We start from the raw sequence: 19,611 nt of genomic DNA on the forward strand, positions 1-19,611 counted from the left end.
CTGTGTGTCTTTGGAAGCAGCTTGGGCTATAATGTACTGCAAAAAGAAAGTGACAGACTTGTAGCTGTGTTTGTAAAAATGAAGACTAGATGAATAGGTGCCAAGAACAGAGCAGGGAGGATAGTTAGGAAGATATTGCAGTCAAAGGCAATGGAAGATCCAATATCTTATTAACACAAGTTCTAAAAAGAGAAAATGGAGTGTGAGAGAGAGGGAGTATCAAAGAAATAATGAAAAAGAAGTACATAAAATGGAAGGGCTTAAGTCTCCAGACAGAAAGGGATGACCAGATACCAGCATGATGAATGAAAAAAAGTCATATGATAAAATTCAGTTATAAAAGCAGAGACTGAAAGGATCTGAAAAACTTATAGACAACAAAACAAAACAAAACATCTATGCAGAGCAAAGAATCAGAATAACATGGATGCTAGTTAGAAGACAAAGCATAACCTCTAAATTTTGAGAAACTGATTTTTCAATTTGGAATTTTATACCCAGCTAAACTGGGAGGATGGTACAATAGGCATTTTCACACAATGCAAGGACTCAGAAAACTTACCTGATCAATACTTTCTCAAGTAATTAATTGAAATGTGCTGCAATAAAACAAGGGTGTAAACTGAGAAAGGAGGAGTTATGGAATCCAGTGGATAACCAGGGGAGTTCTTCTGAAAAAGCAGGTAAGGGAAATTCTATGACACCTATACAGCAGGCATGGGGAGAAACGTCTCAGCTTGGAAGAGAAATGACAGAGAACCTCAACTTGGAGATCTCCAAGAAAAAGAACTCAACAGAATGCCTAAATAATAGGGACTTCGAGGGGGACAAAACCCAACAACATGAGGCTAAACTAGAGCAAACAGTTCAAGGGGAAAAAAAATAGAATAGAATTCAGAAACATGAGGAAAAACTAAAAATTACATACTAAACATAATACGAACAACATTTACACAGTCATGGTACTTATAAACACTTTAACACAACTTTAGAATTAAACCAGACAAAGCTTACTAAGCTAACCATGGTTGTAGAAAAATGTATATGTTATTGTCATGGGCAACAGAAAAAGTCCAGATGGGAAAAGCACAGGGAAGGAGTGGCAGTTGGGAAGGAGAGATGAGGCATACTAAGAGCCTCATTTTACAAAAGCACAGAATCAAGAGATGATGTCTCCAGTTGATAGGGCAAGAACTAAAAAAGTCTTATCTAGCAGGACAAATGCAGCCCATTCAGTAACCTAAAATAGACCTAATGATACTGGTTGGATAAGGATAATGGCAAGTAAAGGTATAAATCAAATTCATATCTGTTAAGTTAATGAATACTGCCTAACAGTGATAAAGCAACAGAGCATAGAAAATAGGAAATGGAAATAATTATTAAAAGATACAGCTAAAATGTTTTTTTTTTTTTTTTTGATACAGCTAAAATGTTAACTGGAGTTTTAATCATACTCTTATATTACTTGGATAAAAATCTAACAATTTTTTTAAAAAAACAATTTCTATAATCTCTCTTTAGTAATCAGACTTGCCTGATTTCTCTTGTTCTCCAGCAGTGAAGTCTCATAGAGTTGAGCATTATGAAGAACAATACCACAAAATGCCAAATAAGCAGCAAAGTCCTAGAAAACAGGTAAGACAACAGCCAAATTAAGAACTGTCTATAAAACTGTCTTGTTATATTGCCTGAAACACAAAAGGCACCCCAGAATGTTTTCAGGTGAAATAAATATTAGAAAGCCAAAGGAGTACATGTTAAGTCTGCACAAAATTAGGAACAGATGCAAAGCAAGTGTTAGCTAACTAGCATGAGTAGATGACAATTATTAACAAAGTTTCCTAAAGTCATACATTAGCTACAAATTAAGAAGAAGAGGGGAGGGAGTAGGACACATATCTCTTTATATCATTTGAAATTGAAATCCACTCTAAGCAAGTATAGTTTCTGAATGATATTAAGAGTTGAATCTGTGCTGAGACTATATAAATAGCTTGTAACTCACTACTGGGGCAAATGAAAGCTAACATACTTACTTGAGAATACTGGCAATAGTAGTCTCACAGAAAGTTCTATACAATATTAGCTTAAATTTTTTTTTTTTAACATGGGTCTGTCATCCTCATTATACTACCTTAAAGTGATATGCTCACAATTATAGTAATTATTGATTAAAATAAGTCTTTCCATGGCAAATGTTATTCACAATCATAGATATCTTTTGCCAAGAGATGATACAGCCTAAGAATGCAAATCTTTCAAGAGAGGTTTACATTAATGGACCATAAACAAATGATGGAATATAAAGCCAATCTAGAACCATGCCAAATATTCTCAGGTGTCATTAACAGGATAGGAAACTAGATGTCTAGAACACTGATTTAAAGAGGTACTTGCTATGCTCTGAAGCAATTAAGACATGAGGACGAAGGCAAGTGCCAATACGGCCTACACCATGGAGACAAAAATAACTCTGTGTTGTTTGAATGTCTTCCAAAAGCTCCTACTAATTTTCAGGGGAGTGACTTAAATAACAACAGGCTTGAATAAGAATTCAGTAGATTCCATGATATACATACAATTACGTATTCAAGAAGAGAAATAATAAAACCTACTGACAGAATGAAGTTATAAACAAGTTTAGGGGCTTCCGCCCTTAAACGGGAAAGCATGTCAATGTGGTGTATGGAATGTATCCCTTCAGAGTTGGATGAGAAGAGTAATAAATTAATGCTGACTGCTGCTCTTTCTGAAGCTAAATTCAAATCTTCCAGCCTAAATTCACACCTTGGCGCCCCACCGTCTGTGTGCAAAGCTTATAAAACATTCTGAAATTTGCTTCACCAGGAGGGAATTCCAATTTTTAGCCAACCTGGAGTGCTGAACTTGGAGCGGTGCTTTGGGGGTTTTGACTCAGGGTTGAATTTGTTTATAGCAGTGATGAAAAGTAAATGCAATAGTTAAAAACACTGTGTCACCTTCTGTATGGCCCCAATGCACACACAGCCCTGGAGGAGGCTTGGCGGCACAGTGAGGAGGGAGTTGGGGGGCTTCTAAGCTACCCAACTACTACCTACCACTAGTACTCCAAAGTCAGCACTGTATTGAGCCGCAGGAAAAAGACACTTCTGAACATTTCAGGTCATTTTAAAGTACAATGGTTTTCGCTATCAACAATTTCAGCAACAGCTAATTCTAGGTCTACACTTTATAAAGAGAAAAACACCTTCCTAAATTGACAATACATCAGACACAAATTTTGGTACCTTTTCATCTTTTTCAGTGAATGTCCCACCATTTCCTGATTTCTTGTTGATGGCCTGGGCTACACCAACAACCTGGTATGAGAAGAAAAAAGTGGTAGTTTCATTGGCTGAAATTATTCATATAGATTGACTGAAATATGTTTATAAAGGAATTTCTATAGGTGCATTAAAGTAACAATAAGCTACGAAACCAAACAAAACCCCTCAGCATTTGAACTAGTTCTGTCTCATACATCCGTCTTTGCTCCTAAGAATTCAAATGTAGTCAACTTCTTGGGTTCCATTTTTGACTTTGATTTTACCTTGCATTGTGAGAAAAGTTATTGGCAGTCACATTTTAAGTGAATTTTTTTCAAGGTTTTTTAAAAAAATATTTTATTTATTTATTTGAGCAAGAAAGAGCACAATCAGGGAGAGAGGCAGAGGGAAAGGGAGAAAGAGAAGCCTGATATGGGGTTCGTGATTTTAAGACTCCGAGGTTATGATCTGAGCGGAAGGCAGATGCTTAACCAACTGAGCCACCCAGGTGACCTTCAAGGTTTTTGGATACAAAATAAACCATAAATTTCTATCACATTCAAATTAATTATATGCTAAACATTTTACATTGGCTTTAATGTTTCAAATGGGCTAAAAATGCTTTTTTTTTTTTAAGATTTTATTTATTTATTCATGAGAAACACAGAGAGGAGAGAGAGAGAGGCAGAGGGAGAAGCAGGCCCCATGCAGGGAGTCCGACATGGGACTCGATCTGGGGTCTCCAGGATCATGCCCTGGGCCAAAGGCGGCGCTAAACCACTGAGCTACCCGGGCTGCCCAAAAATGCTCTTTTACTTAAAAATGCTCTTTTACTGGAAATAGGACCCAGTGGCCAATTACAGTGAAAAATAATTCCTAATGTAGGGGAGTAGTCCAACTTCTTTTCATTTTACCTTCAACAGATTTGTCTTTGGGAAATATTTTCTTGAAACCGAAACAGGAATTAGCAGGCTGAATCTTACTTCAAATGCATCAAAGATACACCATATCTTCAAATGCATCAAAGATACACCATATCAAAGATACAGATACAAGATACATCGAAGACTAAGCTAAAACTCTGGGAATAGGTTTTAAGTGTCCACAAAAGGTTTAGCAACACTATAAGAACTTTCTCATCTTTCTGTATTTTACTTACCTGTTTAGTTCCAACTTCGGCTGGGTTACTGCCTTAGTGTTTTAGAGACCTTCAAACCTTACCTTTTTCCTCTTATAAATTCCACTCTCCTTCCTTCTGTGATTTAGTATCAGTGGGATAAATTATCCCCTAAATGGTTATATTTTAGGAATATAAACTCCTTGGGCTGCATTATGTATTTTCTGAAATCAAGACTAGTAAAAGTGATAATGATGGTTTAGATCACTTCAGTCCCTCGAGAATGAGAGCAGAGGTGGTGTGGGACCATGAGCCCATGGGTGTGGGGATCCTTGGTTTTCTGTGTATGGCTCAACCTTTTTTTCCTCAGCTCCTTCTAAATTCCTTGGCTCTAAGAATAGGATATAAAATTCCCTGCTAGGATGGCAGAATAAGGAAGGGGAAATGCATTCTGGTCTGATAGTTTTCTGGTCTTCTCAACATCTTTCCTCCATGCCCCATGCAGAGTAAAGGGACGTTAAAATGAAAAGAAAAAAAAAAAAAAAAAAACAGAATTCTCCAATTATCCTGTACCTTTTTAATTGTCCTTAGTTCAACTCTTCCATATTTTTGTACAGTCTTTAGCTCTTGAAAGTGGCTAACAGATTTCTAGAGGCTTCAATCTCAATGACTGAATGCATACAAAAACTTTTGTCTAAGGTAGAAAAAAATGTCTGGACTGCAGATAAGCATGTTCACTTGAGTAGAACTAACAGGAGCAAAAGAAAAAAAAGAAACGGACAGGAGCCACTTGAGGATCACTGAGGTCTAACAGACAGCGGTACCAGTACAACTTGATTATTTCAAGTGTTCATTCATTCACCCAATAAATACTGAGGTGCCTCCTATGTATTGGGGAGTGGTAAAAACTGGGAGAAAGACTACTCTAAAGGCACTCAGAGTCAAGAATGGGTGATACATAAACATACACTTAAGAGCACACAGGATGATCAGTTTGATCATAAAGATGCCCACAGACTGCTAGGAGTACAGAAGGGGGCACGCAATATGGGTCAAAGGGGCAGCTTCTTAGAAGTGATGACATTTGAGTTTTCATTTGTATTTAATAAATTGTTTTACTTTAAAAAAAGACTTAAAAAGACTTAAATTAAAAGTTTTCATTTTATTTTTTTTAAGATTTTGTTTATTTATTCATGAGAGACACAGAGAGAGAGAGGCAGAGACATAGGCAGAGGGAGAAGTAGGCTCCATGCAGGAAGCCTGATGTGGGACTCAATCCCTGGGCCCTGGGATCATGCCCTGTGCCAAAGGCAGATGTTTAACCACTCAGCCACCCAGGCGTCCCTAAAATTTTCATTTTAAAAAAGATAAGTGTACAAACAGATAAAAAGACTCTTAGGCAAACCTTCTCAGATAATTACACAGTATAAAAAAGTATGTATTGATGCACTGTATGTGGGCGAGCTGGGTGAGGCAAGTACTAAGCAAGAAAATAAAGAGAAAGTTCCTGCTCATTCAAAAATAGAAAGACGCAAAAAGCTAGTTGTTTATTAAATGGTCATGAATTAAACTGATTTAGCGTTTTAGTGAAGTCATGAAGGCACCATAAATTGACAGTGAGAGGACAACAGTTAACTTCCACATCTTAAAAGAAAAGAGGAAAATCAGCTGCATTATGTATTTTCTGTAATCAAGATTAGGAAAAGTGCTAAGGATGGTCAGTTTAGATCCCTAGAGACCCTTGAGAATGAGGGCAGAGCTGGTGAGGGCCCATGAGCACACCATGGTCCAAGGCTGCAGGCTACAGATATCCTTGACCTAGTCCGTGATCTGCAAACAGCCTTGGGGTGGGAGGGAAGAGGAAAGGGGGGGTAAATGCTGTAGAGATGGGTCAGTGAGCATCATCCCTTACTAGAGAAGCAGAACCAAAGCATGGCCTACTCCCAGTGGGTCTGCAGCAACTTCATTTAAGTAGAAGAACACTTCAAACAAGGCTTCTTCGGTACCCTGGGATGATCCCTTCAGCTCTCCCTTTATTAAAACCTGTATGCCAATTTCGACTTCAGTTTCAGTCTGCATGTTTGACACTCGGGACCATTTACACAGTAAGCATTTTTCTAACTATGGGCTGAAAAGTTTTCTCTCTGGTTAAAAAAACGATATCCTTGAAACTATACTAAATATCAGCCATTATTCACAATTTTCAACCAACCCAAGAGTGTTCACACAGTTCAACAATGATTTTCCATTCTGGAATTTCTATCAGATTCATTTTTCAAACCTGCCTATTCTTCCTTCTTTTTGTTTTGTTTTTCTTCTCTCTTTTTTTTTTTTTTTTTTTTGAGAGAGAGAGAGAGCAAGCATGCCAGGATTGGGGGATGGGGGGGACAGCAGGAGAGGGAGAGCATCTTAAGCAGATTCCATGCTGAGCATGGAGCATGATGCTGGGTTTTATCTCTTGACCCTGAGATCATGACTTGGGCTAAAATCAAGAGTTGGAGGCTCTACTGAGCCACCCAGGTGCCCTCCTTTGTTTCCTATAAATTCTAGCACCTGATGTTCTTCATTTCTTTGAACATACTTAATTTTGCCTGCAAATTCATCTTTAGCAGGGACTGCTTTCCATAGGAATCCCATGCTCCCCATGTCATGAAATTCTGTGCTCAGTGATTTCCTGTGTGTCTTGGTACTATATTGGGGGGGGGGGCGTTGAATTTGAACCCCATACCTGTGTATGACACAGGCTCCTGTTCTCATGGTTCACAGGTGTCTCCTCTTTCTTTCACCACAGTAGGTAAGAGGCAAGCTTCCTTGAGGTTTCTCCTGGCTCCTAGTGGAGTTTACTGGGCCCAGTTTCAAGAATGGGGAGACCATTCATCATTCATCTGGGCTTCACTTCCTTGCCCGTCTACCCCACTCCCACAGAGTGTATGCATCCCCCTAGCTGCTGATGCTATCCCCACACATTCATCAGTAGGGACTCTGAATCTGAGACCTCCATGAGCCCATCTGGCTAATACTCTGTGCTCACATTTCGTATCTTGGGTTCCCATCTGTTTTTGACACCTGGGGGTCTTCCCTTTCTTGAGCTCATCTGTAATTTGTAAAATTTCTTTTGATGAAATTTTACCTTCTACTTGTTTGCAGAATTGTCAAGGGGGATTCTTCAGCATCTGCGCAGTCTTGCAAACAGAGAAGAAATCTTGTTTATAGGCTTTAAAACCTACTTTGTACCAGGTGTACACTAGATCTTTACTATATTTGGGATATCCCCCCCTCTCCAACATTAGAGCAAGGTATTTACTTTTAGGCAATGTCATAGAATGAGGACTTCCAATGATTAATTTTTTATCCTTTCTGGTAACCAATTATTTCTCTAATAATTTTACAGATTTCAGATATTAGAGGTTAACTTAAGAGATGATCAATTAAACATTATTAGTATTCAAAAAACAGCAAGTTCTTCTGGAAGAGTTATTAGACCAAGAAAATATCTCTAATACATATATGTGTCTCTATCCCCAGATGGGTGACATTTTACAAACAGCAGTGATAAAAACAAAAGGTAAAAAAATAGGAGAGAAGGTATAGTATTTGTCCAGGGTCACATAATTCAGTAAAGGACCAAAAAGAGTTTAATTCTCTGAATTTCAAAGATCCTAAGCAAAACTAGCATCCTCTGCCCTCCTTGTGTTAATTTCCTTCTTCTGTCAACTATTGCTCCTTTAAACAAATTAGCTTTGTCTTCAAGCCAAGTAACTGCTAACCACAGGTTTTTTTAAATGTCAGTTTTGAAAGACAGCTTTTATAGCAAGGGTATGTCAGACCTCGTATCTAAGAGACAAAGGCCCTAAAAGTATTAGCTTCTGCATCAGAAAGCCCCATCACTCTCCCTACCTGCTGGCCACCTGGACCCTCAAGTGCCAGTACTCTACGCTATTTTGTGCTTAAGCACAAAGAAGGTTCTGTTTTCTATTTTACTGGCACTTTCCAACAGCATAAATGGATATTATGTCCTCACAGGGTCAAGTGTTCTTTTAGGAATGCAAAGGGCAAGACTTGATTCTCACTGACTGAACAGTGTGGAATGTGACAGCTGGTCAATTCAGGGGCAACTGATCATTGCTACAATGAGCAATTTCTTCTTCAATTAGCAGCTGCCCCAGACACTTACTGAGGCCATACATCAATCTCAATACACTTCCTCACTCTCATTTTCAGGGGATACTCAGCATGGAAGCTAAAAGCAAGAGAGGAAAGAACAGACTCTACAAATCTTAGCTAACCTTCTCTCCCATTCATGGAATGTCTCTACCATAACAACAGGACAGACTATCTATAACCTGAGCCAAAATCTTACTTCACCAAGGAAATGAGAATTCAATATACACAGGAGACAGTGGAGAAGTCTCCCCAGGGCTTTGTCCAAACTTTTCCTCAACTATCAGTCGTTCAACAAAAGAATATTTTATTCAATGAATAATCACTGAGTCCCTTGTGTATCAGTCATTGTTCTAGGCAATGAAGACTGAGCAGTGAACAAGGTAGATAGAAAAGCCATGTCCTCATGGAGGTGACATTTTAGTCAGGGTGTTAGGCTTGGAAGAGAATCCTATACCACCTTCTTCTCCCATTTTACAAGTGAGCAAACTGAAAGTGACAGGGCTGTATGACCAATCTGGGCTTTCTCTCCTCTCTTCCAAACCCTAGGCAATTATCAGAGCATGGCCATAGTCTGTGTGGTAGGCAAAATAATGTCTCTCAAGGATGTCTTCATCCTAACCCTTGGGACCTGTGACTATGTTACCTTACATGGCAAAAGGGAACTTTCCAGATGCAATTAACTTAAGGATCTGAAGAAAGGGAGATTATCCTGAATCGTCTGGGTAGGTCCAACTGTAATCATAAGAATCTTTATGAGGGAAAACAGGAGAAGGAAGAGGAGTCAGAGCCAGAGATGCTTTGAAGATGCTTTGCTGCAGGCTTTTTTTTTTTTTTTAAAGATTTTATTTATTTATTCATAGAGACACAGCTAGAGTGCAGGGAGCCTGATGTGGGACTCGATCCCGGGTCTCCAGGATCACACCCCGGGCTGCAGGCGGCGCCAAACCGCTGCGCCACTGGGGCTGCCCAGGTTTTGAAGACAGAGGAAGGGGCCACAGGCCAACGGATATGGGTCCTGTAGGAGCTGAGAAACACAAGAAAACAGATCCTTGCCTAGAGACTCCAGATAGGAACATAGGGACACCACAAGGTATCCTGGTGACACCTTAATTTTAGCCTAGCAAGAACTATTTTAGCCTATGACATCCAAAACTATAAGATAATAAATCTGTGTTCTTTTAAGCTACTAAGCCTCTGGTAGTTTTTTTTTTTTTTTTTTACAGAGCAATAGGAAACTAGTACATTCTGTTAGAATCATTCTCCCTTTCCTTTTCCTCACCCCATACTGTATCTTATGTTTCACCATCTAAATCTTCACTTTCTTTGAAAGCCCTGACATCTCATTGCTAATTGTTTTTCCGCCTTCAGTTGACCTCTGACACTTATGCCAAATTTATCTTCTTGGGATACTGCTTTACACATACAAATTACCTCTTTACTCAAAGCCTTTTAATGTTCCATCCGTCTACAGGATAAAAATTGATGACCGAATACATATCCTCAGCTTGAACTAAGATCACTTAAATGGATCTTTGAATTAAAACACTACAATGACCTTGTTCACATCATTCCTTGAAATATTACCTTCCCCTTTCTCTACTGAGGCTGAGTTTACAAAAAGCTTCCCTTCAAACCCTTCTGAAATTCTGTGTGGTAGTTGAGTATGCCTTCCATTTCACAATCGAGGTATTTTCATTTTTAACCTCATATTCTCTACTCTGATCCTGGCCCTCCAACTAGATTGTGTTCCAAAGACATGATTTATATCTATGCCTTATTGCTGTACTTTGTCCCGAACGCACTCAATACTTGATAAATATTTGCTGTCAATAACGGGATAAGTGAGAGAGGGATCAAATATTTTTTTAGGGTGATGTACTTACTTGCTAATTCACATTCGAATAATAGGTAATTTAGATCTGCTCATTTTCTTTCTCTGCCATTTGCTTGTTATTAAGTGATCTCTCCACATCTGAGAACTTTATGTGGCAGTAAGAAGTTTATGCTCTTAATAAGTCTTTAGTTATTGATTGGAACTTAAGAGCCTAGAAGGATTTGGGAAAAGTAGGAAAGAAAAGCTTAAGATTGTTCATTTTAACATTTAATTTTAAAAATACAGAAAATCACAGAGAATAAGATAGTAAATATCCATATCTCTGTCATCCAGAACAGTGGGAGTGTGGGGCTTGTTAAATATGGCTTACTGGGCCTTACCCCCCCAGTTTCATATTTAGCAGATCTGGGTTGGGGCCTGAGAATTTGTATTTCTCATAGCTCTCAGGTGATGCCACAGGCTGCCGGTCCAGATATAAAAGACACTTTGAGAACCAATGATAAAGAACTATTAAGTGTTAATATCTGGGAATGCTTCCTTTTTAAAATTAAACTAAGAAAATTAAATTGTACTTTCTCCTTCCAGGCCCATTCTTCTTCCTCCTGCCCCTCCTCCCCAGAATTAACCTCTAGCATTACATTCTTAAGAAATCTATGAATCTATAAGCAAGACATAGTATTTCCATCTTTCAAAAGGGTTACTCAAAATCAGGTAATATGCATAATTTTATAACCCATTATTGTATTCAGTGTTGCTTTTTACTTTATATAGATCTGACTCATTCGTTTTATATATAATGTTGCATTTCATACCAAATTTTATTCATCTAATTACCAAATGACAGATGTTTGGGTTGTTTGCAATGAGCATTTCTACTATACACACATCCAACATCCAAGAGCCTCTTTGGCAAAATCTTCAGAGGGATGATAGAAGTTATACCTTTATCAGCAATGCTTAAGAGTTTTTGTTAACCTTACAGTCTAAGCAGTGCCTACTATTATCAGGCTTTTAAATCTTTGTCCACCTGAGGGCCATAAAACTGTATCTAATTGTTGCTTTAATATGCATCTTCCCGATTATGGGAGAGAATGAGCTTTTTAATTTTTATTGTCTATATTGGTTTTCCTCCTCTGTGTTGCCTATATGTATTTTTTTTAAAGATTTTATTTATTTATTCATGAGAGACACACACAGAGAGAGAGAGAGAGCGTGTGCGAGAGGCAGAGACAGAGGCAGAGGGAGAAGCAGGCTCCATGCAGGGAGCCTGACATGGGACTCGATCCCGGGGCCTCCAGGATCAGGGCCTGGGCTGAAGGCGGCGCTAAACCTCTGAGCCACCTAGGCTGCTCGCCTATATGTATTTTTGCCAGTTTTGACCATTTTGTGGTTGTTTGGCTTTTATTAATAGCTTTGAGAATCAAGGTTTGATTTTTTTTTTTTTTTTTTTTTTTTTTAAGGACTGGTCAGACTGACTTTATTTGGTTGGGATCCATTTTTATCCATTTATATGTACAAGCACCACTACACCTACTATTTCTCTCAAGAGTGTTTATGGATCTTCCATGGTTGCAGACAACACCAGTATGAATATAGGAGAAGTGGATGCTTGTAGTTTATTCTCATGGCCTGAGATGCTAGGAAGAGGCAGCCAAGTCGAAAAGAAGCTTTGAGGAAGTTGCAAGACATAAACAGCAATGCCCTAGGGCAGCCGGCATCAGAAATACATGATTAATGACCAATATCTCTAATATATAAATCCATTCCCAGCCCCCTAAAATTCATAATGCTAAAAATTTTGCCATTTAAAAAAGGGAGAACGAAGGGCCTGCTGTAGGACGGGCTCTTTGTTAATTCATTTAACTTTTGGTAAAACCCTTTCAGGTAGATATTACCTCATTTTATCACAGAGGTAGCTGATATTCAGAAAAATTAAATAGGAGTCTGAGTACATGCAGGTCTGATCCCAAACCTACGTTCTTTCTACTCCTCCCCCCAGGAGAAAGTGAAACCTGCACTAGTATAAAATACAGATTCTTAAGCACTAGTGTTCATATGAATCATGAAGACCAAGGATCTTCCAGTACATCCAAAGGCTGTATGCAAATTCCACACATATACCTATCTTGTTAATGCATATTTTTATCAAAGAGAATGGTACAGTTTCAAAATTATAACTTTAAGAAACAGAGACAAGTCCAAAATGGCAACTAAAAGTTGCTTTTACTTTCATTATAAATCTTACAACATGTCTTTACATCCAAGAATCTCTTATGCAACATAAAAAGGTCCTTATTCCAGGGATATATAATGTACTCTCACAAATAAGTAGAATATTCAAAAGAAAAAAAAGAATTAACCTATCATAACAGAAATCAGAACAGTGCTGCCAAAGGTTATGGGATATCTAATGGAGTGTTACGGATATCTTAATGGGCATGAATTTGTCAAAACTCATCAAGTTGTAAGATCTGTGTATTTCACTGTATATAAAGTTTAACTGACCTTTCAAAAATTACTTAAAAGTCTTAAGAGTAAATTTTTAATTGCTGATGGTATATGCAAGCGATGGGTCCATGTACCAAGTTCCCAGCTGTTCTGATAATGGGGCAGCAGGCAGAGATTCTGACCACTGGCTCTGTGCTATTAAGTAGGATGGATGTTCCCCACATAGGGCTAGAACAAATCCAGCCTCTGGGGGTCAGTAGCTGTCCTGCCCTAGGAACATCAGTGGGAGTGGTGCCAACCTGAGACTGGGTTCCTTCCAGACAAGGGGATACAGGGCATAATTCTTGATCCCAGTGTTTATTCTCATCCCTTTGCACACACAAAAAAATTGCTCTTCCCTGCCAAATACCAAACTCTCTGCCTCACTAGCTTTTAAGCAATGAGGTGAAGGTCTTAAATCTAGAACCATAGGAACTTTTTGCCTTCTTATTAGACCTTTCTGTTCCTCGGAATACAGACAGAGCAGCTCATGGCCATGATGCAAAATCTCTGTACATGCCCTTTAAGAACAGGCCAGAGACACAAAGGTTACATAGCAGAAAAGAGCCTGCTGTCTTTCCCACAGCAAGGTATGCTCACCATTCACTGTTATTTCACTTTTCATCCCTCCATTTGTCTGGCCTCACAACACTCTATAAAGGGAGGAAATGGACATTTTTCTGAAGCTTCACTAGGTGAAGAGCCCTGTGGTGGGCACCATCACATTCCTTGTCTCACTAGGACCTTTAAAACCACCTTGTGTGTTTGCACTTCATGTTGAAACTTTACAGATGAGTCACCTGAGGCATAGAGAGGAGAAGACACTTGCTCAAGGAATCACTGATCATAAGCCAGCATTCAAGACTAAGTCATTTTTGCTACAAGTGCAGAGCTCTCTCTTTCAAACTCTGTCTCTGCCTACTTGGGAGGAAGTCCAAAATAACAAAGAATATGATATACTCAATATATATTATATAACTGTACTTTGATCAGAATGAATCTACCACTGTTCCTGCCCACCTTTACACAGGACATTGCCAAAAATGACTTCGGAGCCTTGGATCTATGTAATAGCGGAAGATTTATTTTCAGGGTGGTGTTCTGCAATCTGCCAGGGGCTGGCTTGCAAAGCACAGGCTTAGCCCTGCACGGTGCTGTTGGATTTGGACCCTGGTAAATCCAGCACTGCCTTAACTTAGAACAGGTCCAGGTCTCTGCGGCTTGGTGAGAGGGTGTGCTGATAGAGCTTCACATGCCCACCACGTGCACTAAATACAAACAGAAAAGAAATAACACAGCAGAAGTGGCAAAAGGCCAAACGTGTGTATCAAAACACTAACTAGGCTGGATCTCACTTCCAAACTGGAGCTGGCATCACAGATTTTGAGAGAACCTCTTCTTCCCTAGGGTTGAACTGAGCATTCAGGTCACTGCTCTCACCTGTACTGGTCCAGCTAACCACCTCATGGCCATGAGAAGCTAGATATCCATACCATTTAGCTCAAGATATCCAGGGCAAAAAAAGTGTATGTGCGTATTTATCATCTTTTTTTTTTTCCATTCAAAAATCCTTCACATAGAGGCTACGGCCTATGATGTCATCCTAGTCAAATCATAATTTTATCTCTAAGTGTTTTCTCCTTCAAATGGAAGATTAGCTCCAGGAGGTAATCACATATGAAAGCTCAGATCCAGACACCTGTCTCACTAGAAAAGCCTCAAACTGTAGGTGTTACCAGCAAAAGAAGACAAGTCCTCCTCCACACAGCTGTGACAGATAATATATAAAGAAATGAATAATATTTGGAATCATTGTTTGCAACTCCGTGTTTTATTATTATATTATTCCGGCCCATAATTTGCGTTTTCAGAAACTAAAATAGTAAAAAAGAGTTGGTTGGTAGCTTTTCAGGTACAACCAATACTAAAGAAGAAAGAAGGTAATTACTTCATGGTAAGAAAAATAAAAGAATAAAGACGATGAATAAAGACGATGTGGGTCTAAATCCCAGCTCTGACACTTAGAAGATAGAGAATATTGGGAAATCTCCTGTACTTGACCAAGTCCCTGCTGGAGAAGTAGCTGCATATTTGTGTGCTGATGAACTCGTGTGGTAGAGGGGGAAATTCTGGTGATCCTGCACATGAGGCCAGGGTGGGGCTGGGGAGGAACTGCCGAGATGTGTCCTCGAGCAAGTGACCTGGAAAGATATCCGGTGCACAAGCGCCAGACTGACCTTTGCCATTTCACAGACGGTTTATCCCTATAAGTAAAGGGGAGACCAGAGTGTATGGAATCAGATGCAGGGGCAGACAAGGGAGACGGAATACGTCCTCTTGTAGAAGTACACTTCTCATTGCTTTTTTCACTGAAGTTGTAAGCAAGGCCATCAGCTGAAAGTGGGGTAGGGAGGCAGCCCTGAGATTCGAGGAGGGAGGAGAAAGTATTGAACAGTAAAATAACATAGTCAAAAAAGAGAGCTAATTGTTTTTATCACCACACACCAATACTTTCTTTTGTAGGTTTTCCTTTAGGGAATATCACAACTCTCCTCTGTGAGACCTATCAAAAAAGCCTAAAACATATTCTAGAGTCTTCCTTCTGCTGATTTCTCCATTTTATCAATCCTTCCGTCTCCCAAACAGAAGTGTAACAAATCTACTCCTTGTCTCCTCTGCCTCAGCCTGGGTCCACTTCTAGCCTGGATGGCTGGGAAAGCCTCCTTACTAACTCCTCTGCTTCTAGATACAGTACTTTTTTCATGTATGAACAAATACAGAAATTATTTACTTATCAAAATCTATCAAGTGTCAAATTATGTGGCTTGGAGTTCTATATGAAACAAAGAAAACTGCTCATCTCTAATGCTGTGGCTGTATGGATCTATAAATACTAGCAAATATTTCCTGGCTTAAAAAAAAAAAGATTCAGTACCCCGTCTGCATGGCACCGGAGAGCTCTTCAGGATCTCCTCTGCCTGCCTGCACGGTCTCGTCTCTGGGCCCCTTCCTCCTTCAAGTTTATACTCCAGCAAACACTGTGCCAAAGGACTAGACACATTCCCTCTGCTTTCGATCCAGGAATGGACAGACATAGGAAACAATGGTGCAGAAAGATAATAAGGATATACCACTGAGCATTTTCTGTGGATATCATGGAACAAAATATTTACATTACTTGCAAACAGTAACGATCTCATGTAGACCAGCATTTGTGACATAACATTTCAGAAGCCTCTTAATGCCTCAATCATTTGCCACAGTCGAAGAAGCAGATATCTTCCTGTTTTAACAGTCTTCCTTAAAAAAAAAAAAAATTCTGCTTCTTTTCTTCTCTTTAACTCATGCCAACTGGGCAGAGTAACAATACCAACCCTCCACCTTTGTTTAAACCCAGCCTATGTCACTTCTGGTAATTCGTGTCATGTTTTTAGTACATGAGAGGGTGAGGAATAAGAATTTTAATTAATGAGCAGAATTCCTCTTTTATCATCTGGCCTGTTTTAAGGAAAGAAAATAAAGCCTCAAAGTACAGCTAGTACTTCTGGTGGCTTGAAAATATCTTCTCAAATTCTTTCATACTCCTCTCTTCAAGAGGTGGAGCCTAATCCCTCACCCCTTGAGTCTGGCCTGGCCTTGATGCCTGGCTTCTAAAGAACAGAATGCCAAGAAGGGAAGGTGAACAACTCTGGAGGTTCGGTCAGACAAGGCACTGGTGCCTCCTCCTTGCTACTCTCTGCCACATGATGAGGAAACTGAGTGCCTTGTGGAGAGGCCCACTTGGCGAGGAACTGAGGCCTCCTATCAACAGCCATGTGAGTGAGCCCCCTGGGAAGTGGGTTCTCAAGCATGAGCCAACCCTCCCTGCCTGGATCCTGAGTGCTGAGATCCACCCCTTGCAGGGAACCTGGGCCACACCATGCAGTTGGCTAAGCCACTCTGGAATTCCTGAACCACACAAACTGTGAGAGAATATGTGTCTGTTGTTCAAAATCACTACATTTGGGGCAATTTGTCAGGTTGAAAAAGACCACGAACACAGTACTGATGATTATCAAATAATGTGTAATAATAAAATAGATCTGGAATTCTAAATCCAGGTTACTTTCACCTTATTTTACTGCTATGAAGTGATGCAAAAGGGAAAAATAGGGTTCAGAAATTTTATAAAACCATCATTTCTTGCTCTGTTTTTTTTTTTTTTAAGATTTTATCTCTATCTAAGAGAAAGAATGCATGAGTGCAGGGTGGAGGGTGGGGAAGGGAGATGGAAGGGGCAGAGAGAGGAGTAATCTCCTCACTGAGCAACAAGCCAGACAGGGCTTGATCCCAGGGTCCTCGGATCATGACCTGGGATCATGACCTGACCCAAAGGCAGGTGCTTAACCGACTAAGCCATCCAGGCACCCCTGCTCTTTGTTTTTTAAATCTTCCTAAATATATTTTAAAAAATTTTTTTATTAAAGAAATGTTTTCCTTAAGCCTGGAGTATTCATTTCCATCTCACTGGTAGAAGAGAAATAGAGATTTTTAGATGAGGATAGAAGACGGAATAGAGAGTACCCTAACAGTTTACATAAAGCACTGTACCTATGTAATCTTAGCTCTTAATAAATGAAATAGATGTTTGCACACATATCTACTGAGAAGAGAAATATCATTGACAACCACCTTAATTCTTTAAGAATGCATGAAAAATGGACATTATTTAATAATTAAAAATCCATCCAAACGTCTAATTATGCAGTTCTGGGTTAGACATCCTACAAAGAAATTGTTTATGCTTATTGGCAACTTGTTCCAGATCTCTAGTATTCATTATTCAAGGCCAATGTAAAACTTCCCAAAATTAAATTTATAAATGATTACATTAAAACGTAATGCATTTCAACAAGTGCTGGAATACTTATCCTGAAAGTACCAATGAAGATAAACTTCATATTGAATAAAACATAGCCTTCAGTCTAAACCAAATTTTTTGATCATTAAGAGTAAGATTTGGGGAAATACAGCCTTATCACAAATGTAATCGTCAACCTCAAACTGTCATTCACCCTTTTACTCCTGGATCAGCAGCACAGCCTCTGGGACTTAACCTATTAGCACTGTTTTTCATCAGATTCTCTTAACAAATGTTTTTTCCTAGGAAAGTGGGCACCATCTTCTTTGTAAATTACATTCCTGTATTATTTAAAGGGTAATGTGGAAAAGCAAAGAGAAGAGACCATCACCATCATGACCTCAAGCCCAGAACAAATGGAAACTTTGCAGAGTACTTTCGTTTCTAAGAACAAAGCTACAAGAAAGAATATTGCAGGGGAATAAGTGCAATGAACACTTTCTAAGTTTAAAAAAACACAGTTTTTTAATAAAACCACCGTTTTGCACCAAATAAATAAAATAAAATAAAAAACAAAAACACGTAACTAGCCAATTCTTTAGGACTAAAATAAATCTAAATCAACTGACAGTCTGCAATTAAGCTCTGCTTCTTTTTGAAGCTGTATTTTCATTTAGCCAGACTTAGAATTGAAGGATTATGCATAAAGCCATAATGTTTATCTGTTTCAAGCTTACTTGTCAAATTTAAGACCCAGTCGGCGCTGTGAGCACGAGATTGTTGGCAAGCATGCACTCTGCCTCCACCCCCTCATGTAAAAGCATGTATGTGCCTCTCTTAAGGCTGTGAGATAAACAGCAAGAATCTGCCATATGAGACCACAGCTTGCATCTTTCCTCTGTAATTCCTCTAACTCAAAATCCAGTCTTTCTTTTGCATCAGTGAGTTGAATAACGAACTCATTCAACATTTGTCTTGTCACCATGTACTGATAGTTAATGTCTGGAGTACAAGATCTACACCTAGAAATTGAAAAAAAAATTCAACAAGTATCTCCCTTGCTTCATTTTTTTAATATCCTCACTGCCTAGACCACTGCTCTATACAGTACAGTGATTTAATAGTTACTTGTCCAAATAAGACAATTCAGAGGGGGAAAAAATCAGATTATTTAAAAATAAGCAGAAGGTTAACTTAAGTTCTGGAAAAATTTATGTTTGCAAATTGCAGCTGGAATTATACATCTGATTCCATTAATGCTTTATTTTGTGATTTTTAGTAGGCATTAAATTTCTTTGAGTCACCAAAAGCATTTATCTCATTAAAAAACATAAAAATTAGTGTTTTTTGGGTTTTCATAATTTTTTTAAACAAATTTATTTACTTATTTGAGACAGAGAGTGCGTGCACATGGGTGTGCATGTGCACATGCTGGGGGAGGGGCAGAAAGGAGAGTGAGAGAGAGAGAGCATCTCAAGCAGACTGAGCTGAGTGTGGAGCCTGACACAGGGCTTGATCTCACAGCCCCAAGATCATGATCCATACTGAAATCAAGAGTCAGATGCTTAAACAACTGATCCACCCAGGTGCCCCAAAATTTTCAGGTTTTTTAAAAAGGAAGATATAAATTTAGATAGTTAGCTAAAATGCTCCTCTCTCACACTAAAAAAAGTTATTATGTATCCTCTACTATAAACTTATATCCACATCAAAGAATTCTAAGTACATCATTAAGTATGATAAAATAAAATCAAGGTGCTAAAATAAAAATAGAGGAGGAAAAAAATGTGATTCTAAATTAGATTTCTACTCAGTAACTAGAATTGACACACAACCAAGAGAAAACAAGTGTTTCAGCCCAGCTTGAAAGGCATAATTGGAT

At 38.8% G+C, this 19,611-nt stretch overlaps 1 protein-coding gene across 5 annotated transcripts in view; it reads right to left on the minus strand.

Moving 5' to 3' along the window:
- Positions 1-19,611, minus strand: part of PDE5A (phosphodiesterase 5A) — a 133,519-nt gene that overhangs the window by 78,064 nt on the left and 35,844 nt on the right. For all 5 annotated transcript variants that reach the window (XM_077882466.1, XM_077882465.1, XM_077882462.1 and 2 more), the window contains exons 4-5: positions 3,270-3,341; positions 1,538-1,627 (exon numbers count right to left, since the gene is read on the minus strand). In XM_077882466.1, coding sequence (XP_077738592.1) covers positions 1,538-1,627; positions 3,270-3,341 — 162 coding nt within the window. The remainder of the gene's footprint in view (positions 1-1,537; positions 1,628-3,269; positions 3,342-19,611) is intronic.

The sequence above is a fragment of the Canis aureus genome, chromosome 33, assembly GCF_053574225.1.
Source record: "Canis aureus isolate CA01 chromosome 33, VMU_Caureus_v.1.0, whole genome shotgun sequence".
NCBI classification, from domain to species: Eukaryota; Metazoa; Chordata; class Mammalia; order Carnivora; family Canidae; genus Canis; species Canis aureus.